Raw genomic sequence first — 23,145 nt, 5'->3', positions numbered from 1 at the left:
TGTACTGTGCGAGGGTGACATTGTTCGAGGGCGCGTTTCCAGTCGCGAGGAAAGTTTCCATACGTTGCTCTAATGTGCCCGCCATTTTCACTATATTCTGGATTTCATTCTATAAAAATAACCTCAATGATAACTAGCAAATTTTTATTAAAAAGTATTATAAAAAAACAAAATCAGTCGTAATTTTTTTTTATTTTTTTTCGTGTTTAATGATTTTTTCTACGTGTAAGTACAACTCTGGATTTATACTAGTTTCACACGAGGGTGGAATATTAAAGCAGAGCGTCGGTGGCTCAGGTTTTTAATCACTTGACTTGTGATCTACAGATTATGGTAGGTCATGAGTTCGAATTCCGTCATGTACCAATGTACATTTATCCGACGTTACAGTGAAGGAAAACATCGTGATGCTGCACATAAATAAGAAATTCAAAGATATGTGTGAAGTCAACCCACTTAGGACAGTTGAGTATGACTTAGTCACTAACTTAGGGTAGGCCAAGCCCCTCAGTGGGGATATACAGTGAGCTGATGATGAGTAGGCAAACAAGTTCGATCTTTGTTGTTAAGACTTACCGTAGTCCAGACAAATTTCTTAGGTGATTTAACACGTTTCAATATATTAGCTTTTATAACGTAAAGTAACATTTGCAGTCTTTCTTTTAGCACTTGTAGATATAAATGACCTCCAACTTGTAGTTCCTGTACCATTACTGAGTCTGCACCTTCCACCTATGAGAGAAAATATTTTTTTTTTGTTAAATAAAAAATTTTTTTTTCGCTTGTTGGCGTTTTTTCTTAAAAATTTGTACAACAACGATGTGATTATAATATTCAGTTGTAATTTATATTTAAATTTTGATGTTTTTATTATTAAATATGTGATAAAAAAACCAATTTACTGACATTTCACAATTATTGTTTGAAATTAAAAAAAATATTAAAAATAACACATTTTTTATAGTATTCAAAATGGAAACTATACCAATTTCACTTTAAGATTTTTATCTAAAATGCACTGGTAAAAAATAAAACCATTTTCATACATGTAAAAAACTCTTCATAATATTAATAAAAAAAATGTGAATGTAACAAAAAGAAAAAAAATATATAAAAATTTTGTAACACAAAAAATCTAGTGACAAAATAGATAAAGCAATAAAATCTCTATATTTATAAAGAAATTTCTTAAATGTGGATTTTATTACCAAACATTATTACTAATTTTTTAAACTTATCTCTACAAAAACAAAGTTTTTACAAACTTACCTTACATTTATTCTGTACAACGTCATATAACTTTTGTATCATGTAAACCAATGCATAGAATTTACTTTTATAATCATTGAGATGTATCAACACACATCTCTTTAACAAGAAATCTGCAGCCTCCATATCCGAGGCCCACGGAGGTAACTCTGAGAGTTTTGGTCTGAACATCTTCCCGAGGTAAGCTCTACATTCTTCAGAGTTATGGAGACCTTCTTCATGTAATTCTCTTAATATATTTTGCATGCAACTGTAATATTTATTAACATCAAGTAAAAAAAATTTTTTTTTCGTTTTTCCAACTATTTAATTTAAAAAAATCCATTGAACTTTTCTAAAAAAAATTCATCCATCATCTATTTAAAAAAATATAGACTATGTGTTCTTCCAGACTATGTTATACATCTATGCCAAATTTCATCAATATCCGTTAACACGTTCTGCAGATACCTTCTAACAAACATCCATCCATATAAAGATTCGCATTTATAATATAAGTAAGATTTATTTTAATTAAGAAGCGTTTAAGCTTAATGGTTAATGGTACGGATTACCGCTCAAATGGTCAGAGGTTCGAATCTCGCCATTCGACTATTGTCGTTAACCTAGCACAAGTATAAAATGTTGGGAGTTTGTAATCTGCTGAGGTGTGCACTGGCTGGTTTTAGTCTGATTTTAGTTTATGAAAAAAAAAGTGTACATCTGTCATACGTCAAATATTTTTCATTGTCTTTCATAAATAAATTTTCCCAAGTAAACTTGTGTTATTCATCATAAAACTTAGTTGGAATGGTACAAAAAATATTAACAACGGTCTGCTAATATTTAAAAAAAAAATTGGCATATATGTACTTACTTGACATAATACAAATCATCTTTCTTCCCATGTAATAGCAATCTATATATGTAATGATCAGGAAAGTCAACGAGACATTTCATAATAAGCAACACCGGAGCATAGTACATCATCTTTCTATGAGAAAACATCAACTTGCATGTACCATTCTGTAGGAAATGTAATACATTGTTCTGAAAAAAAACAAACATATCTAAAATAAAAAAAATCTCCACAGTATATGTATATCATATCTAGTATATTAGAAATTTAAAGATATGTGTGAAGTCAACCCGCACTGGGTCTGAATATGGCCTAGTCACTAAGTTAGGGTAGGCTCCGAGCCCCTCAGTGGGGATTTATAGTGAGCTGATGATGTCTAATTTATTATCTTATTTAGCCAAATTTAATAATCAATCCTTAAGTTTGTTTTATTTACATTCAAATTATGATGAGCAGGAAACCTGTATAAGCGAGAGTCAACCTCCATGAGCGAGAAACCTCTATAAGGGTGAAAAATATTTATCGCAGTCCCTTACACTCTTTCTTATCCAGGACCAATTATACTAAAGGGTACACGAATGGATCAATCCTTAAATCCATTAAGATCGGAATAAATTGATTAAAAATGTACTGTACTATTTCAAAATTAACCTCTATACCAGTGGTTCCCAAACTTATTTTGTCTACTGCCCACTTTGAGAGTAAATATTTTTTTAGCTCTTTTAATTCATATTAGTTGATGTTCACAAGTAGTTGAGAGTCGAGAGCTCATGCAGTCGTTGTCTAAGAGACCTCCTTGCTAAATAAAATTACAAATCACCCCCCAGGCCTCTACACAACGCCCCCATTTTCTTTCTGGGTCTCTTAGCCCCCCTTGGGACCTGCAGCGCCCACAAGGGGGCGTTATCACCCACTTTGGGAAAGACTGCTCTATATGATGAGAACAAAACAATAAATTACTTATATTATTTCAATCTGAATTTAAAATAATTTGATTGTGAATTTATTTACTTACAGTACTCGTTTGATCCGCAGTAACACATCTCACTAAGACACCATAGTCGGAAAACAGATTTCCTCTCATCCTCCAACCAGAACGCTTGATTGCAACTGGATAGTTACGTCTTGTTACTAACAACATACGTGCTAACCTCTCATGACCCTTTAAAGACAAAAATATTTATTAGCTGTTGTCCGAGACTACAATAAAGTGGTGTTGAAAAACTTAATAAGTAGCTCATGTGCACTTCCAATCTATGTTCTACATCTATGCTAAATTACAGCAAGATCCATGCACCTATTCTGGAGATACCTTCCAACAAACATCCATACATACATTGGGTATTCTAATGTATTGTAAAATGTTATACATAGAGTAGTTTTAATTTGCAAGTGTTAATAACTAGGCTGTTTTATATTAATCAAAATATATCATGTTTTAATAGGAAAAACTTAATAAATACCTTTATAACAAAATATCCTCCCCACTCATCAGCATGCTCATTGTGCTGCACCAGTTCTTCAGGAGACATATCAGATAAATAGCAGATTTTTGACTGGAAAAGTTATATTACAGAAGTTTTACTAAAATTTTTCTCATAAGAATGAATTTTAAAGTATGTCAGTGGCTCACGGTTTAACACTTGAATTGTAGTGATCATGGGTTTAAATATTGCCATATACCAATGTGTTTTTCGATTACGATTTACATATCTACATTCATCCTCCATTCTTACAGTGAAGGAAAACATTGTGATGCAACCTGCACATATTCAATATGTGTGAAGTCAACCCACACTTGGCCAGCATGGTTGACTATGGCCTAATCACAACTAACTTAGGGTAGGCCCTGAACCCCTTGGTGGGGACTTATAATGAGCAGATGATGAAATTTAAAACTGTTTTTAATGACATCTAAGGGACTAGAAATATTCAGATGTAATAGCCAATATTTTCTTGTCTATAAACTTATATGTAGTTAAGTTTTTACTGTTTTGTAACACCTTTAAAAAGTTTAATTAAGAAATTTCTACTGTATTTTAAAGTGGCTCTTCATACCTTTAACATAACAGGAAGACTTCCCAGAGATCTATCAATGGTTATAGATTTATTATCAACATTAAATGTTAATCTTATTTTAAAATCACCCTTGTATGTAGCGGCCCTTTGTCTACATTCTGTAGGTAGGACTCTTTGTGTTTTAACTCCAACTACGTCCATAGGCACGCTTGGTTTAGCGAATGCAGCTTCGTCTATAGTTATTTTAATCTTTTCACCATTTGGTAACTCAAATTCTGCAGGAATTAAATCCGCAAGCGCAATTTTTAAGCCTTCTTGTACCATGTAATTGAACGAATCTATGTGTGGAGTTCCAAGACATTGTAGATACTGCAAAGGTTAAGCATAATTTATATACATTATTTTACAATAACATTACAACATTTTCAATAATTCTAATAACAAAAATTGTGAATTAACTTACCGGATTTGCTATTTTTGGAGGTCTTCGATAGTCAGGGTGACTGGTATAGGATAGAGAAGGTTTTTGTAGAACTTTCTTTTGATTCATTTTGTATGTTTTCTCACATTAAATCGTGGTATAATAAAATTATCTTTAAACTTTAAACACACGTGTTGTTATCATTCATGTACAGATGACATTGTCATTGTGACAGTAAAGTGACATATTTTTTCCACAGAGTAAAAACTTTAAATTCTGTTAAAAGAAAATATTGAAAAAGATTTAAATTCTTTAAGTAAAACAAAATTACCGTGAATTAAATTAACTATTTTTCTGTGTTTTTGTTTTTTCTATAGATGATTTATTATTATTGTTTTGCACAATATTTTAAAGCGCATTTACTATTTACATAATTGCTATGATATAAATTTCAGGCGCTTATCGATTTTTTTTGTTTACTAATTTTGTAAACATGGTTCTATTTTTATGTCTGTAAATATTTCCTGGTCAGGTCTCTAAGTACTGTAATACTAAATTAACCTAGTTTTCTCAATTGACTTTGAATTTAAATTGATATATTTAATTAATGAAAAACACATTAACAGTATACTGACATGCATAGAAAAGGCATTTTATACTGGAGGAAAATTGCAAAATTTTACACATACGCTTCGTCATCGTAGTAATTAAATATATAATTTATCACTTAAATATATCTAACCTCAATGCTTATTATAAAAATAATCCTTATCAACAAAAATACGATTACATTAAGTGGTGATTGTGATACTAGATTACGAATAATGTTACGAGAGATTTGTAGGTTAGGAAATTGGAATTTATATCTTTTTGCAAAACAAATCAGGTTTATACTTTTTAACTAATTGCAATAACTTCCTCTATAAATACTATATAAAACTAGCGGACCCGACAGACGTTGTCCTGTCTACACGTCTTTAATTTGAAAATTATTTAAAAATTGACACTGCGATGGTAGCGCCGTCTGTCGGATCCAATGTAAAACATTCCATAATCAATAACTACTAATAAATTAAAAATTAATTAAAAAAACATTGTCCAGCGGACAAAATTGTGAATCTAAACCATTCCCAGATCCCCTTGAACACACACAAAAAATTTCATCAAAATCGGTCGAGTCGTTTTAGAGAAGTTTAGTGACATACACACTCACAGAAGAATTATATATATAAAGATTAGTTATGTAAATATTTAAACATTGTATTTACATAAATGTAAAAGCAAAAGTTTTAAAGTACGCATTTTATTGACTTTTGGTAACTCATCGTACTCACTTTGCATTCTTTGTACATACTTAGAGTAACCATAACCAATAGATTTGAATTCTAGAATTTCTTAAAAGTTGTTAGAACTTTCGAGAAATTACTACAGACGTGTTTAAATAATATTTTATCAATAGTTTCTTGAGATAAATATAATGTCGTGAAAGTTAGATCCGTTGCGTCATTTTTGAGGTTAACCGAAAGAATTAAAATAAATAGAATTGCATGTTGGATTATCTTACATCGCGTATTTTTTGCATGTCGTAAACGTAAACAATTTAGAATTTAAGATCAAGTTTGGCCGTGGATTATTTATGGATGGCGATTGGTATTGTTTCGATTACGGAAAGGTCATGTGCAAGGAATAATATAAAGTAAAAGATAAAACACAATATTGTTATAATCCGGTAAATCTTAAAGGATAAATAACTTGTTTATTTAATACCCAGGAGAATATGATAGATCTATGACATTTGGGAAAAGAACCGAATTATACAAAATCGATTGAATCGTTTTGGTTCAACACGTTTACAAACTCATACACAAATCTAAACCCACATTCGTAAAAAAAATGTACCAGAAAAACCTAACCTCCTTACTGATTACAAAAATACAAACGGATTTTTTTTTAAATTTTATGACCTGGTAACATAGACCTTTAGGTCATATCTTATTTGGAAAATATACAAACGGAACAAAATACCTATTTATAGAGTAAAGAGTTTTTACTAAAACTGGTCTTTTAAGAATTCGCAAGATAAAAAAATTGTTTATTCAACTTACTGGCAGGTCATATTTAGATTATGAATTTAAAAACAATATTATTCAAATTTCAAAACAATACTGAGGTTATCGATATTTTTAATTATATATTTTCTTAAAACTGAAGACATCATATATTATGAAATAGTTATAACATTTTATTTAAGTGGAGACAATAATCTCTGTATAACATGTCTTTGGCAAAACAGAGATAACTATGTTTTAAACTGTTAGGAAGAAAATCCGACATTGTGCCGGTGTATCAGCGCAACACTAGCCTTACAAAAATGTCAATGTTTATGTCCCCTCACTATTCATTTCTGACATTTGCCTTGGTAATGCAAGTGCGCCATTTGCGCCAAAGGATTCTAAATATTAAAAAAAAAACGAAGATTTTGGTATCAGAAACCCACTGTTAGATATTTAAGATTATTGAATAACCAGAATCTGTAATTTTAACACATCAACTGCAGTACAGGGTGTTCAATGTGCCGTATCTATAGAGCAGCTACTGTGATATTTTGTTCCTGTCAAAAATTTTCTTTTTAATTTGATTCAATGTACACAAGAACTAAATTGACACAAAATATTAGCTATTATGTAAATGTTTCTGCAGTGAGAACGATGTACTTCACTGCGGTTATATTAAACCACAAAACAAGTTAAGTTACATATCATTTTTCTTACGTTATGTATTAAGACCTAGCGGTCGCCCTCGACTTTAGCGCAGAAGACAATGCCTATAACATGCCCGTGGTCACAAGCTACATTCCTGTCTAAGTCCCGTCAAAATCGATCCTTCCGTTCCGGAGATTACACGTAACAAACGCGGGCTTGCAGACAGACATACAGACACAGGCAAAAAAAAATTAATAAATTTTTTGGTTGATTGCAAATATATCATGTGTACGAAATATGTATGTTTTGATATTACACACAGACAGTCATATTTTTATTATTATGTATAGTTTAATAATTTAATACAAAATGTACTCAAGGATTCGTAATTTTAACCTAAACCTAAAACGGGTGTACGTTGCAGCTTAGAAAACCTTTTTTTTTATAGATAAATAGTAATAATCGATAAAAACGATATAAAAGTTACGAAAAAATTCCTTTATCTAGTTTGGTAACCAGATAACTGCTATAAGTGCAACGATGATAAATTATTTTAGGCGCGAAACAATTTTTTTTTAAGGCAAAGGAGCAATGGTTGACCTTACTTAAAAAAAAAACTATATTTCTGTTCATTTATTTGTTACGTTTAGGTTAATCGTACTTGGTTTAGAAGCGCGTAACATATTTATTTTGCACACCACGCCCACAATATACGTAATGTAGTGGGTAAATTGAAAATTAATTTGGCTAGTGTACCAAAATCCGCGGCGGCTGGCGCGCGATCGTACATTTGGTCGCAGTACCCGCGAGCGCGCCAACAGACCGGCCTGTTACATAATTAAAAAAAAAAAAGATATTTTTATCAGTTGCCAGTACGTTTTTTTAATAACTGTGAATTAGTGGCCAGTGCGTTTTAAATTATTATTATAATAATAATTTATAAATTAAAATTATTTTTTTTGTGGTGAGTATTTTACCCTCTTTTTTAAATTTTATAATTTTATGATTTACCTTCCATATAATTACTCATTATTTTATTAATTTAGGTTAAAGTTTAATAAATATCATGGATATAGGTAATGCGATAGCGTTTTTAGACAACTTAACACTTTTTGTTGTTACCTAAAATCAATATGATTGATTAAAAATAATAGGTAATTTTTATTATTACTTTTTTCAATATAATTGTACCGCTATAAGAAACGAAGAAAGATGTTCTTGACTCTTTTTTTAAATTATTATTTTTAATGATAATTAAATAAAATACGTGACAGATTTTGAAATAGGTAAAACTTCTATCATGAGGTCATTCGGTTACTTTGTTTAATTAGTATACGATTAATTAAAAAAAAAACATGAATAAGGAAAATGCTGTAAAGTGGGTATGATAAACAAAAAAAAAACAATTTAAAATTAAATCAACCTTCGAATTTATATTAGTACTTTGTTATATAAGAAGAATTTTTAATAAAATTTATAATCTGTATCCTATTTAAAAGTAATTTTGTAGATTTTATAAGACAAAAAGTTTTATGCCGTCTCCTTATCTGTTATATAAGATTTACGAGATATATTCCTCATTTTTATGACATTTAGTAATATACGGTTAGACATGCAAAAAATAACGGCTTAGTTTTGGATATATTCCAACAATTGGATCCGAGAATCGCACAAACAAAACAAAAATTAGTCACTTTTTAAATCAGTCCAATCTTATTTTTTATATTTGGTTGGTATTAATATTTTATCAATTGCGATAATGTATTCTGTGTGCGTATATTATATGATTTTTAACCTAGAATTTTAATTGTATAAAACGTATTGTTTTCTCTGTTATTTAAGAGGAAAAAAAGAGAGATGGCTATATGTTTTTTTCACGAATATTTCATCAGCAAAGCCACGGTTGAGTTCATTATAAAACTTATCTAAACTGACCTTTGTCTTTCACAATCAAGTTATTTTTGTTTTGTTTTTTAAAATGTTGGTATTACATCGTACCAGTATTTTTTAATGAATGTAATGTAACCTCTTTGAATAATAGTGTCTTAGAAAAAATAAAAAGAATTTTTTTTTATTCATTTTCAAGACACTGCTTAGTGTTTTAACCCTTTGGCTGCCGATGATTGATATTACGGACGTCAACTTGGTTACAAAAGGGCAAATTTTATTTTTAAATATGTAAAATCCCAACTGCATTCGGTATCTTACTACGTTACTAATATTAGAAATGCGAATGTTTAGATGGATGGATGTTTGTATGAAGGTATCTCCAGAACGGCTGAACGGATCTTACTAAATTTTGGCATAGATGTAGAACATAGTCTGGAAGAACACATAGGATACTAATTAAGTTTTTTTTACAGTTAGTAAGTAATAAACAAAGGAATACAAACACAATAAAAATACAAAGAATAGTTCAAACTCCAGTTATATCGAGACGGCCCACGTATGATCGTCTCAACACAATTTACCGTCAAATACCTCTTCCGGTGGAACGTTGGATTATCTGGGGGCGTGGCAATGCCCACGCAGAAACTAATCATGATGCCAGAAATAACTTTAAAAGTGAAAATAATCAAAGATTTTTCTAATTATTTAGATTTTTTAACTAACTCTTTAATATCACTGCCATAGACAAGCTATAATTTTAATCTTGCGAAAATAAAAATGAATTATTTAAACACATTTCTTTTTGCGATGGATAGATGTTTGAAGGCGTCTTCAGAACTGTATGGATTTCGCTGAATTTTGGCATAGATGTAGAACATAGTCTGGAAGAACACATAGACTACTAAGGTTTTTTATTCCGCGCGGACGGAGTCGACAGCCAGTTTGTACTATACCTCTTACTTAAAGAAAATCAAAATATTCGTCTATGGATTTGATTAATAAATATGTAGCAAAACTCTTATTAGCATATGCTTGTCTACATAGACAATAGAGAGACTGATATAAAAAAGTTGTTCATAAATCAACCTTCGCAATAAGATCACGTGTTTAACCTAAAAGTATTACGTATAATGACGTAGGAATATTTTAATTTCGCCTTTTGCTAGACGTTCAAAGTTTAAAGGAATATTTGGGTATAAAACTGCTACATTGTTAAACATCTAGATGTCTTTTGGTCGACGTGGACAAACATGCGGGTACATAAATATGTAATTAGGGCAATTGAATTTGAAATTAAATATATATTTAAGTTCAAATTCATATTGTTACAAAAGTAGAACAAGATATGTGTAGTTTAGTAGTTTGTTCCGGACATAAATGTGTACTTCGACAACGTAATATTGTTATCCCTTTCATTCTTTTTGAGAAAAACAGAGACAGCAAATAAAAACATGATATGCTTGCGTTGCTCACAACGATTTTTTTTTTTCTTTGTCTACCTATAAGTCTGCAACTGCGCGTTATTTTTGGCTTATCTCCGAAACGGCTGGATCGATTTTGACTGAACTTGGACTGGAAGGTAGCTGATATATGCGGAAGTAATTTGGGCTATTTTTTTAATTCCTCGCTAAAGAAGTCATGGGCAAGCTGATATCATTTTTATATGAATAATTGTACTTAATACGATTGCAACAGTGACTCAGATTTGAATACTTTTGTTTGCATAATCTGTGTCAATTGTCAAATGATACTTTGAGGGTAACTGCACTTGTCTGAATAATTTCCACTGTCGAAACTCTTGTAAAAACATATTGTCATCTCATTCATTACATTAGAAATAAATGAAACAACAATATATTTCAAACATGTGTTCACAGAGCATATGAGCTAAATTAAAATAGTTTTTTTTTAAATTTCAAGCACGTGTAAATCAAATATTTTACTTATAGACACCTCTGATTATTGCTTACGCGGTTTTTATCTATGATTTCGTGTTTTTTTTATGGACGCTGGGTTATCAGTATTTTTTTGTTCGTCCACGTTTCCGTCATCTTATCTGTTATTCGTTCGCACAGACACTAAAATATTTATCGAGTTGCGATTATTTATCCGAAGCTACTGTTCAAGATAAAACCTTTAAAATGTAATCCTTTTGAACAGCTCCAACTCTGGATTATTTATTGATAGTATTAACCATGTGATATATATTTGATAACAAAAATACGACATTATGTCATTTTAATATTATTTTAAGGCTTTCGTAATTACGATACATGCAAAATTGAATGATGAAAATATGAAAAAAGCCGCATTCTTGAATGACGTTTTATTTATTTTTTTTAATTGCGTTTGGTTAAATAATTTCGTTATATGTGCCATCATTAAACTTGCCCGTTTCTTCCTAGTTTAAGTTAAATATATTTTATTATGTCTTTATTTTTATGTCTAAAATAAAAAAAATGAGGAACAAAATTCTTCTTTATTTGACTAATAGTAGATTACACTCATAAGTTTGACTACAAAATTATTTAATTATTAAATTACCGCCAAAAATTGACAGTACGCCATATTGCAATAACTGTCATTGCTCATTCTTTGTTCTTTTGTTTATATACTCAAGAGAACAAAATATTTATTACACAATAGTACTACGAATACGTCGCCATAAATGAATGGATTAAAAGAATAAACTCTCACGACGTTTATTCTTTGGGGACCGGCAGCAGCTGTTTAGTACTTTGTCTAATTTATCCTTGAGTTCTTAACTGCTATAACAGCTGTATAAAAATGTATTGTTATTATACTTTTTCAAATTTAAAGTGCGTGTTTCAATAGACATATATATTATTAAATCTTACTAATATTATAAATGCGAATGTTTAGATGGATGGATGGATGAAGGTATCTCTGGAACGGCTCAACGAATCTAAGTGAAATTTGGCATAGATGTAGAATAGTCTGGAAGAACACATAGACTACTAATTAAGTTTTTTTATTTCCTCGCGGAAGGAGTCGTGGGCGATAGCTAATAGCTGTATAAATACGTATGTTCACTTTTTAATTTGTAGAGCGAGATGACAATATAATGTTTCAAGAGAAATTGGCAATAAAAACTTACTATAAATATTATTAAAATTCAACATAACACATCAGGACTTTTCAATTGACGATTGAGTAATAAAATTACAAATCTATTATAACAAATCAATAGAAATCAGTTTTTACAACTACTTAATATAATAACTAGTATATTAAACAGTTTCAAGTGGTCCATAAAATTGTAAATTTTTAGTGGGCTATAAAATCAGATGGGAATATTATTGTACGTAATAAAATCGATAAAACCAGGCATGGAGCCACGAACCGATTCGCTTTATCAAGAACAAACAAGATAACTAAGGCCGTAGCAGTTAGCACTGGTATTGTGATATTGCATTACTGGACAATTTTCAAACGATTATTCACTCTGTTCCAATTTTTTTATTCTATGTCAAACTCATCTTTGACCATCTTTGAAGTGTCAAAGATGTTGACCGTGAACAAAAGAGTACTTAATCGAATTAGAATAAAAACATAACCTAAAAAAATAAATTTGAATATTTATTACGAGATATCATTCAATACAAATTCAATAGAATAGTACTTGACATTGATAACAATACTTGCTATTAATTTATTTACAACTAGCCGCTATTCTCATCTTTTTAGTGAAGGCAAATGTCCACTATAATGTGTCTATTTAAGCCTATCTGACGCCCACGACTCCATCCGCGCGGAATCAAAAATAAACTTAATTAGTTGACTATGTGTTCTTCCAGACTATGTTCTCTACACCTATGCCCTACATCGAGTTCTGGAGATACCTTCAAACAAACATCCATCCAAACATTCGCATGACACTTGACGTGACAAATGACGTGTATGAAGTACTGAAATAATTTTGTATGAACATTAATATTGTACTTAATAGACAGTTGTCATAGAGTCGGACAGAGAGCGCATATCGAAAAACTATGAACTATATTTCAATTTATTTATGTAGCTACAAAAAATAAATTAGAAATAAAAAGAAACTATTTAATTCATATTATAATTCTGAAACAATAATCAAGAATTTTTCGATTGCAAATTCTATAAAACCAACGAAAATCGAAAAACATCTTTACCGATTTCACTCAACCCATCTCTAGCGAATTGTCAAATGAACTGTCAAAGTAAGACACTGGCTGGATCTTACGTTTCCGTCAGTGGAAAGACTTTTCAGTATTAATGAGTAAATGCAATAGGCGATATGATAATAAGGAAAGCCGGCAAGGTCGCTGTGAAGTGACCACTCCATAGGTACCACTCTATTATCTATCGTACGACGTACAAACAGATAACGTTATGTTTCGGCGCCAATAGTTATCGTTTCAAAGAATGTTCAAGCACAATCAATTGCCATAGACGGAATCCGTTCTTACGTTGAAGGAAAACATCGTGATGCACATATCTACGAAGAAATTCAAAGATATGTGTGAAGTCAACCCGGACTTGGTCAGCATTGATTATGGCCTAGTCACCCCTAACTTAGAGTAGGCTCGGAGCCTCTCAGTGTGGACGTATAGTGTGCTAATGGCGATAGACGGAATCTAAGGGAATGTTAGAAAAATTCACCCTTCTAAAACATAAAAATAGTTTCTTGTATAATACTTTTACGAGTAGGCAGCCACATAATTCATCGAAATAACGAAGCGACCGCTACCCATAGCTGCAATTGCTGATGCTTTACCTACCTTTAATCAACGGAGGAGGGGACGTACCGTAAGGGTATGTGACCCCTTCCTAAGGGTCCACTCCTCCTTCAAATCCATTTCCAATTCTCATCCTTTCATTATAAGAAAAGAGTAGGAATGGATAGCACTGGGCCAGCTATGGCCTAGCTGTGCGCGACAACTGTCCGTTCAGTCGTTCTGGTGATACCTTCAAACAAACATCCATCTAAACATTCGCATTTATAATATTAGTAAGAAGTAAGATGAACCTTTACAGTGAGTCCCGACCTCGCAGTACCATCGTAGGTCAGCGTGCCTGTATTAATGAAATCAATAAGACGTGCGATTGACGGCTGACTTGTGCACTTGAACTGTTCATAGATTTTAAATTGTGTTACTGCTTTATCATCTACTAGATGTCGCACGAGACTCCTTACATGCAGAATTAAATAAAACTTAATTAGTAGTCCGTGCGTTCTTCCAGACTATGTTCTACATCTATGCCAAACAGCAGGATCCGTTTAGATGTTCGCATTTATAATATAAGTAAGATTGAATCTGTGAACCAAAGCATTTCTATTTTTAAAGATATGTAACCGGTTATAATTTTTCAAAAAAGCTAATGATTTGCTTCTTTAATGGAAAGAAATGACACAAAAAGAATTATGCTTTGTGCTGTCCTCCTTCCCTTCTTTACCCTATCAGAAAAGGAAGGGAAGTCATCCATTATCTTATGTATAATATGTAGCCAATTGGTAACTTCACCAGTTTATAATTTCACTAGTGATACTATAAATTACGGTTTATTGAGTAGTAAATAAATCAGTACAAAATTCAGTGACGTAAATTTGATTTGGCACGTCGGTAGAAACAGTGTTTATACCAACATAGCCTATTCCAGGAAGATTCCAAGTCTTCGTATTTTTTGTTCCAGAATGATCTTGAACAAAACAAGATGGAGAAACAAACGATGCATATGCTGTCGGTGCAGGAGCGGGGAGGGGAGACGAGGAAGACCAACCAATACATCGCTGCTGTTGCAGGTAAATAGAAAATTGTTTGAACATTACAAACAACCAGTATACATTGACCTCTCAGAATATTAACCCAAAAGAAATTTGACTTTAGATATCGACTAGTTGTCATTTTTATGATGGTTTTGTCACAAAATACTAGAAGACAAAAGAAGATAGAAAGACCATCGCTTTAATCTTTCTATCTTCTTCTCCCTTATAAAATATTACTAAGTGTGAAAGAGAAAGGCGACATTTCTTTCAAATAAAAGACGAACTTAGGGATAAAATTCCTATACCAGAAAAATTCTTATTTTGTAACTAGCTATCGACCGCGAATCCTTCCGCGCGGAATTAAAAAAAAAATAGTAACACATGTTTTCTTCCAGACTATGTTCCATATGCCAAATTTCATCGAGCTCTGTTTAGCCCTTTTAACAAACATCCATCTAAACATTCGCATTTATATTAGTAAGATGAGTCAGCTTATTATTCGACGTGACTGCGGTTATAAATACCCAAAGTACACACAAGTGAGTCCAAAATCACCTATTACGTGTAAGGAATTCCCTAAAGAATCATTTAACAAAATATAATTCAATGAGGAAACATCGTAAATTTTATTACGAATTGGAATATTTGGAAGTAAATATTTATACAGGTCAATTAAATAAGTGTTTGATAATAAAACAATTTAAGGACAATTTGATACTTTACAATTTATCGTGTAAATATTTGAATATCTGTCTTCCATTGCCGCGCTTCGATGACTCTTACCCTTGGTTTCTGAGACCTAAATATGTATGAAACATATCATCATCCCTGTCATTATCTTTGACAAAAAAGAAATAACATATTTTAAACGGAGATAATGGTCTCAGAATTTTCGCATTTATAAAATTACTACTTGTCCTCTGCAACTCCGTACGCGCCGTATTACAAGAAAACTTAATTAGTAGCCTATGTGTTCTACCAAACTATGCTCTACAACTATGTTAAATTTCATAAAGATCATAAGTCGTTCTGGAGATACCTTCTAACAAACATCCATTTATACATCTAAACGCATTTATAATATTACATACCATTTTCTTCTCTTGTGTTCTGTCCATGGGTGTCGTTGATCACCTCGGTGTTCCCGCCGCTCGTTTGCTCCCTTCTCTTATAAAAAAATCACCAATTCATTCGTGTGTTTGACCTGAACTAAATACGTCATTACGTATATATCAAGAGATATGATAGTTGGCATAGAGTATGTTAATATTTATTTATAAAACATACAATGTACAGGTTTGCATATGTTTATCGGATGCAATAATTCACACATCGAGATTCTAATGAAGAGATAACAGAGATGACGTCATCTTACTAATATAAATGCGAATGTTTAGATGGATGCTAGAAGATATCTCCGGAACGGCTGCATGGATCTCGCTGAAATTTGACATAGATGTAGAACACAGTCTGGAAGAATGCATAAGCTATTTTTTTTAATTCCGCGCAGACGGAGACGCGGGCGATAGCTTGTGATATTATAATATAAATGCGAGTGTTTAGATGGATGTATGGATGTTTGAAGGTATGTCCAGAACGACTGCATGGATCTTGCCCAAATTTTTTATAAATGTAGAACATAACCTGAAAGCACAATTAGGCTACTAATTTCATTTGCGATGCATAGACTGCTCTACTCTACGCACCGGTCTGAACGGACCATTAAAGAAAAGGATAGGATGATGATGGTATTAGGTTCGGTATGCACGGACCGCAGTTTGCAAATATCACTGAAATGGTTACAATTTTAAGCCATTACAAGTACAGTGGTAGTCCAAGTTGTTATAATAGTCCGTGTATAGCTGCCTTTAATAGTAGTCGTACTAGTAAACATGAACGTATCTTATTCATAAATTAAACGATAAATGATCGAACTATTCGAAGCTGAGTTATAATAGATCTTAATTAGATTAACAAGGTTAAGATAATTCATCGCAGAGACGGGATGTTAAGGTGTGTTTACACTCAACGTGGATTTTCGTTGTATAACTCAGTTATTGAAAAGTGAATAAGGAGTTAACTTATTAAAACTACTAGCTGACTGAATTAAAAAAAAAAAACTTAATTAATAGCCTATGCGTTCTTTTAGATTACGTTCTATATCCATGCCAAATTTCATCAAGATCCGTTTAGCCGTTTTGGAGATATCTTAAATAAAACATCCGTCCATATAAACATGCGCATTTATAATATAAGTAAGAAATAATATTAGCACAAGTAGGAATAAAGAAATCTTACTTCTTACTAATATTATAAATGCAATTGTTTGGATATCTGAAGAACGGCTGCATGAATCTCGCTGAAATTTGTCACAGATGTAGAACATAACCTAGAAAAACACATTGGCTTCTAATTGAGGTTTATCCACCACACGGACCAAGTCGCAGGTGACAGCTAGTTGATCTATGGCGGCTTGAGCTTATTGAAATGTTTCTAAGATGTCCTAAAAACTTAAATCGATCAAAAGCATTAATTACTTATTTTTTTCCTCAGCCGCTATTGGAGCTGTGATCGCGGGCACGATCTTAGCATGGACATCACCAGCGTTACCCCAATTGGAGCCACCAAAGAATACCACAGCACTAAATATAACAGCGACCAATATAACGATTGTCAACGGCAGTGATCCAGTGCTGATCAACTCTCTTGGACAGCCAGCTGACTTCTTATTGGACACCAAAGATAGTAAGTATTGTTAGGAAGAAAATACGACATTATGCCTGTGTATCAGCGCAACACTAGCCTTATTAAAACGTCAACGTTTATGTCCCCTCACTAATCATTATGCCACTTGACTTTGTAACGAAAGCCCATTCGCGCCAAATGATTGTAACTAATATTGTTTAAGAGTATTTATGAAAAAGATTATTGCTAAGAAATTTAAAGATAGATAGATAGAGCTTTTGTCAACATATTTAAGTGCTAACAGTGACTTGAACAATCTGTTTCAAAATTGAGTTACAAGATTTCTACCGAACTCACCGTGATTTTCTGAGACCAAAAATCCTATTTAAAAAATATTGTTATCGCTGTTTTGTCATAGATGATGACGATATGTTTTATACAGAGATACGGGTCTAAGAAACCCACAGTCACATATATTTCGTGAAAATTACGTTTGTGTAGTATAAAGATTTTACGTTCGAATCTTAGTCATTTAAAAAAAAATAATAAAAACATTGCAGCACTAAGTATAGCAGTTTTCGTTTTGTGTGTGATCTCATTGTAACCCAGAGTCGAGTCAATCACATGCCAGTGTTATTCAACTGGAGTGACGTGACGCCATCATTCCTGGCTGATATCCAAACGCCTCTACGCATCTCTTGAAGTCTTTCAACAGAGATGCAAGATAATCGTCTCTTTCTTTTCAATAGAGAAACTAAGCACTAGATTACAGCTAACCCATACTTTTAATATAACTTTTAAATTACTTATCTAAAAACCCACACCAAATAACTGGTCTTTGTTTATTCTGATCGTTCATCTTTTCCTTATCTGATTGTGGAACTTATCTTACTTATATTATAAATGCGAATGTTTAGATGGATGGATAGATGTTTGTTTTAAGGTATCTCCAGAACGGCTGAATGGATCTTGCTTAAATTTGAAATAGATGTAGAACATAACTGGAAGAACACATAGGCTAATAACTAAGTTAATTCCGTGTGGCTAGAATTGCGGGCGACAGCTAGTATTATATGTTGTGCTTCATTGGAATACTTGGACCATAGAAATTATTTTAAATGTCTAGTGTCTACAATCTGAACGTACAATTTAAAAGAACTAACATGAAGAATGCTATGTTAAAAACTCTAGACGCTTTGTTGAAACATGAACAAATCAATCGGTCAGAGACGTTATCATTCCTGGCAAGTTCACAACTCACGCGATCTCCGCGAACTATTTCGCTGGTGGGTGTGCCCCTTTATAAATAAACATCCACAAACACATGCAAAATATTTTTGCCAACCTCTATTGGTTACGGTAGGTAATGCGTTGGTGTGTGCTGGTGGAAACATCGCTTAAATATAGATTAACTACTTGAAGATTAAGACAGCGTCATACTTAAAGCGAAACGATTCGTACATATTCAAAATATTGATTTAGCAAAGGTTGTGGCAAAATAAAGAGACCAATTCTTACTAACATTATAAATGCGAATGTTTCGGTTGATGGATATTTGAAGGTTTCTATAGAACGGCTGCATGCAGCATCCATGGATCTCGCTAAACTTTGGCGGAGATGTAGAACATAGTCTGGAAGAACACATAGGCTATTACTTAAGTTTTTTTTAGTTCCGGCGTGGACAGAATCGCGTGCAACAGCTAGTATTATAATAGACTCTTTGAGGCAGTTCCAAACGGTTCACCCAAAAGTATTCGAGTCAATATGTACTACCTAAGAGCATTCGCGACGCATTCACCTCGCTTTAGAAAGACTTTACTTTTATGACATCGTCAGGGGCTCGACTGAGTTCAGTATTTGCCAAATATTCAGCTTCAGTTTTACGTAAGAACTATTTATAGATGCGACGTAAAGTATTTTGTTTCTTAACAAGACGCCGCATTGTTTTTGTGCCAAAACAAAAAAGTAAACACGTGATGAAAGATTGTTGTGTTCCTTGTTTTTTTTTTGGACAGCGAACGAAATGTATATGTCATACCAAAGGGACCTGTGCATTATAAGTAATATAACTGCAATTAATCAAACTTCGATGTAAGTCGGTACCGACTAGTTTAGGGCCTTTTGAAGGCCCTTATTAAGTCGAATAGAAATAGAATTAATTCCTTAGTTTATTATAAAGTTTTACAATCAGATAGTGATTATGGAGTTCTTCAATTTTACCTCGTATTTACATTGCTTTTTGTTGCTTTCCATAATGTTTCATTTCTTGTCCTTCTCTAACAATGTCAACTTTCTTTTCAGGTTCACTAGTATCCTCAATTTTAGCTATAGGGGCTGCATTAAGTGCGTTACCCGCTGGTGTGTTAGTCCAACGTATCGGGAGACGGCCGACCATACTTCTTCTAGCTGTACCCTTCATGATCAACTGGTTGCTGACTATCTTCGCCAACGGAGCTGGTATGCTGATTGCTGCTAGGTTCTTCGCTGGCATTGCCACTGGTAAGTGTCATGTAGACTATTTAAGTCTTTAAAGGAAAAAAATTTCGAAGCTTAATCAAAAATGTGGTTTGTATTCAATTTTTTTTGTAGATTTAAGGATAAATCAACGCTTAGCGACTATGATAATTGTCATTAGACTGAGAATCGGTTTGACTCAGAAAAAAAATTGAATAGTTTAAAGTTAGATTTAAGTTTTATAACTATCTCTGTTTTATTACACAGACCAAGTACTTACATTTCTACGTTTTGTACTTCCTTAAAAGCTTTATTTTTGACCTTTATCCAAAGTGTAAATCAGGCAAATTCAAACTAAATGGCTAAAATTATTATTCCTTTCCATTATTCATCTTTGACCAATATTCCTATGTTTTTTCAGGTGGTATTTGCGTGACCGCACCAATGTACATCGGGGAGATAGCAGAAACGTCAATCCGTGGATCTTTAGGCGCATTCTTCCAGTTGTTCCTCACTGTTGGTATACTGGGAACATTTGTCATCGGAGGTTGGACACATTGGCGTACTCTGTCTATCATATCCGCTGTGCTACCACCACTCTTGGTTGCTGTGTTTTGGTGAGTCTGTAGATTTGAGAAAAATAACGAAATAAACGAAATTTCTTTTAGGAAAGAATTTAGTTTATCAAATATTCCACTGATAGCATCAATGTATATTGGACTTTAGACCTAACTAAATAGAATTTCTTATGCTAGCAAAAAACAAACCACTCTGTGATATTTTGTCCATTAAATTGTGAACCTCCGTCTTCCAGGTGGATGCCAGAAACCCCACAGTACCTGTTAAGTAAGAACAGACGCCGCGATGCCGAGAAGGTACTACGCTGGCTGCGTGGACCTGACGCGGATCTGACAGCCGAGCTTGAGGATATGCAGAAAGATGTAAGTAATACTTAATAAGATATCCTCTATGCAATCGCGTTCCAAGTTGGCCTCCATGAGATCCATAGTAGACGCCCACGATGGTTGGAAATAATGTCAAATTCACAAGTTAAAGTAGAAATGTACTAGAAGACGATCCACCAAATCTTTGATATTAAAATAGAGAATTCTTTGCAGGTTGATGATGCAGCAAGACAACGCGCTGGTATGCTGAGTATGCTGACGAATAAAGCGTCCCGTATGGCATTAGTATGCGGCCTTGGTCTCATGTTCTTCCAGCAATTCAGCGGTATCAACGCTGTTATCTTCTACACCAACAATATCTTCCAATCAGCTGGCTCCAATATACCACCAGCGATTGCCACAATTATAGTCGGTGTTGTCCAAACTATTGCAACTTATATATCTTCTTTATTAGTAGAAAAAGCCGGTAGACGTCTTTTATTGCTACAAAGTTGCATCATCATGGGATTATGTCTTGTCATTCTTGGAACGTATTTCAAACTGCAAGCAAGCGGTGCTAGTGTCGCTTCTTTCGGTTGGCTGCCTTTAGTTTGTTTGGTCTTGTTTATTATTTCATTTTCTTTAGGCTTCGGTCCTATTCCATGGATGATGATGGCTGAACTTTTCTCTGTTGAATTTAGAGGATCCGCATCAGGTATCACTGTTGTAGCTAACTGGTGTTTGGTATTTATAGTTACTCTATGCTTCCCCTTAATGAAAGATGCGATTGGTATTTACAGTTGTTTCTGGTTCTTCGCTGCCTTTATGGTTATCTGTGTGTTCTTCGTTTTCTTTTTAATACCAGAGACAAAGGGTAAGACTGTGTCTCAGATTCAGGCGATTTTAGGCGGGAAGAAAATTTAAAGGTTAGTTTATTGTAAGTTAAATGGAATCGCTCGGGTTTGTATATTTAGTGTATTTATGAGATTTATGTAAGTTTGATTATAAGATGTGGTAAATTAGAGTAGATAAAGTTTATTTTAGTTAGAAACAAAATATTATTTTAATGATCAATGTATTTTGAGTTTATTGTGATTGTCTTTGACGAACAATTTTAAATATAATACTATGAATGAATTGAACGATATATTTGTGAAATATAATAATTATTTGGACAAAATGCATGTCAATTAACTAATAAAAGATATTTTATAAAGTTTGGACAAAGAATAGAAATAAATTAAATATGGTTTAAATTTAAGTGAACGTAATTTTTTTTTTGTTGTTTTTAATGTTGAATATGAACAATATATTCATGTAGGTTATAGTGCTGAACAATATTTTGTAAATTTTAGATAAATAATGAAATAAATTGCCAAATATATAAATAATAAGATATATAATGTAAAATATATAACGATCCTCGAATACAGTTTTTGAAAGAAAACTTTTGTAATTCAAGTAATCGGAAAATATTTTTAGAAATTTTTAAATATGTATACCATGAAATATATATTTTTTTTAGTTATGTTATCATTTACTTTTATATTATTATTTATTATTTATATAAAATTAGACATTTTATGTTAATTGTTGCTAATAAAATGTTGGGATTTAAACAATGATTTTATTTCACTCCCGTCTTACTAATATTATAAATACGTATATTTATATGGAAGTTAGAAGGTATCCTCAGAACGGCTGCATGGATGTCGTTAAAATTTTGCATAGATGTAGACCATAGCCTAAAAAATTAGACTTTATTGTTATACACAAGAAATTCAAAATTCAATGTTGCCTTGGCTCCTTAACTAGAAAGACCTGTACTTAAGGAGCAAAGGACTTCCCATACATATACATAAATTTAATAATTGTTTGTGTAGAAAAACAACTAATTTAGACTACTAAATAAGTTTATTTTTAATTCCGCACGTAAGAGACCGCTGGCGACTGCTTGTAAAAACAAAGTGATTCTATAAGGGTTCCGTTTATTTCCTATGGAGTACGGAACCGTAAAAACTTTTCGCCTTTGTCGAATGATCTGTTTTATCATTATTAAATAGAATTATCTAATACGTGGAAGGGAAAGGGATGTACAGGGAAGGGATTAAAAACAACATGATACAATTTAACACAAAACTTTATAAAACTCTCAAAGTAATAACGATCCTGAACAATCTCTTGATATCACGACTTTCTCTATACCATCTATTCTATTTGTT

General features: G+C 32.5%; 2 protein-coding genes across 2 annotated transcripts in view; one reads left to right on the top strand and one right to left on the bottom strand.

Moving 5' to 3' along the window:
- Window positions 1-4,801, bottom strand: part of RpI135 (RNA polymerase I subunit Rpl135) — a 15,964-nt gene extending 11,163 nt beyond the window's left edge. The window contains exons 1-8 of the mRNA XM_013309817.1: window positions 4,590-4,801; window positions 4,166-4,495; window positions 3,571-3,663; window positions 3,123-3,269; window positions 2,126-2,298; window positions 1,270-1,519; window positions 577-732; window positions 6-109 (exon numbers count right to left, since the gene is read on the bottom strand). Coding sequence (XP_013165271.1) covers window positions 6-109; window positions 577-732; window positions 1,270-1,519; window positions 2,126-2,298; window positions 3,123-3,269; window positions 3,571-3,663; window positions 4,166-4,495; window positions 4,590-4,676 — 1,340 coding nt within the window. The 5' untranslated portion in view covers window positions 4,677-4,801. The remainder of the gene's footprint in view (window positions 1-5; window positions 110-576; window positions 733-1,269; window positions 1,520-2,125; window positions 2,299-3,122; window positions 3,270-3,570; window positions 3,664-4,165; window positions 4,496-4,589) is intronic.
- Window positions 4,802-8,172: 3,371 nt separating this feature from the next.
- LOC106116312 (facilitated trehalose transporter Tret1) lies at window positions 8,173-22,271 on the top strand. Its single transcript, XM_013310089.1, has 7 exons — window positions 8,173-8,213; window positions 14,828-14,936; window positions 17,454-17,645; window positions 19,887-20,084; window positions 20,461-20,656; window positions 20,854-20,980; window positions 21,158-22,271. Exons 2-7 carry the CDS (start codon window positions 14,849-14,851, stop codon window positions 21,845-21,847), a joined length of 1,491 nt encoding a protein of 496 aa, XP_013165543.1. The 5' UTR covers window positions 8,173-8,213; window positions 14,828-14,848; the 3' UTR covers window positions 21,848-22,271.
- Window positions 22,272-23,145: the final 874 nt, after the last annotated feature.

Source organism: Papilio xuthus, unplaced genomic scaffold, assembly GCF_000836235.2.
Source record: "Papilio xuthus unplaced genomic scaffold, Pxut_1.1 DF827756.1, whole genome shotgun sequence".
Lineage (NCBI taxonomy): Eukaryota > Metazoa > Arthropoda > Insecta > Lepidoptera > Papilionidae > Papilio > Papilio xuthus.
The sequence above is the reverse complement of the archived record's forward strand: the minus strand, read 5'-3'. Positions and strand labels throughout refer to the sequence as shown.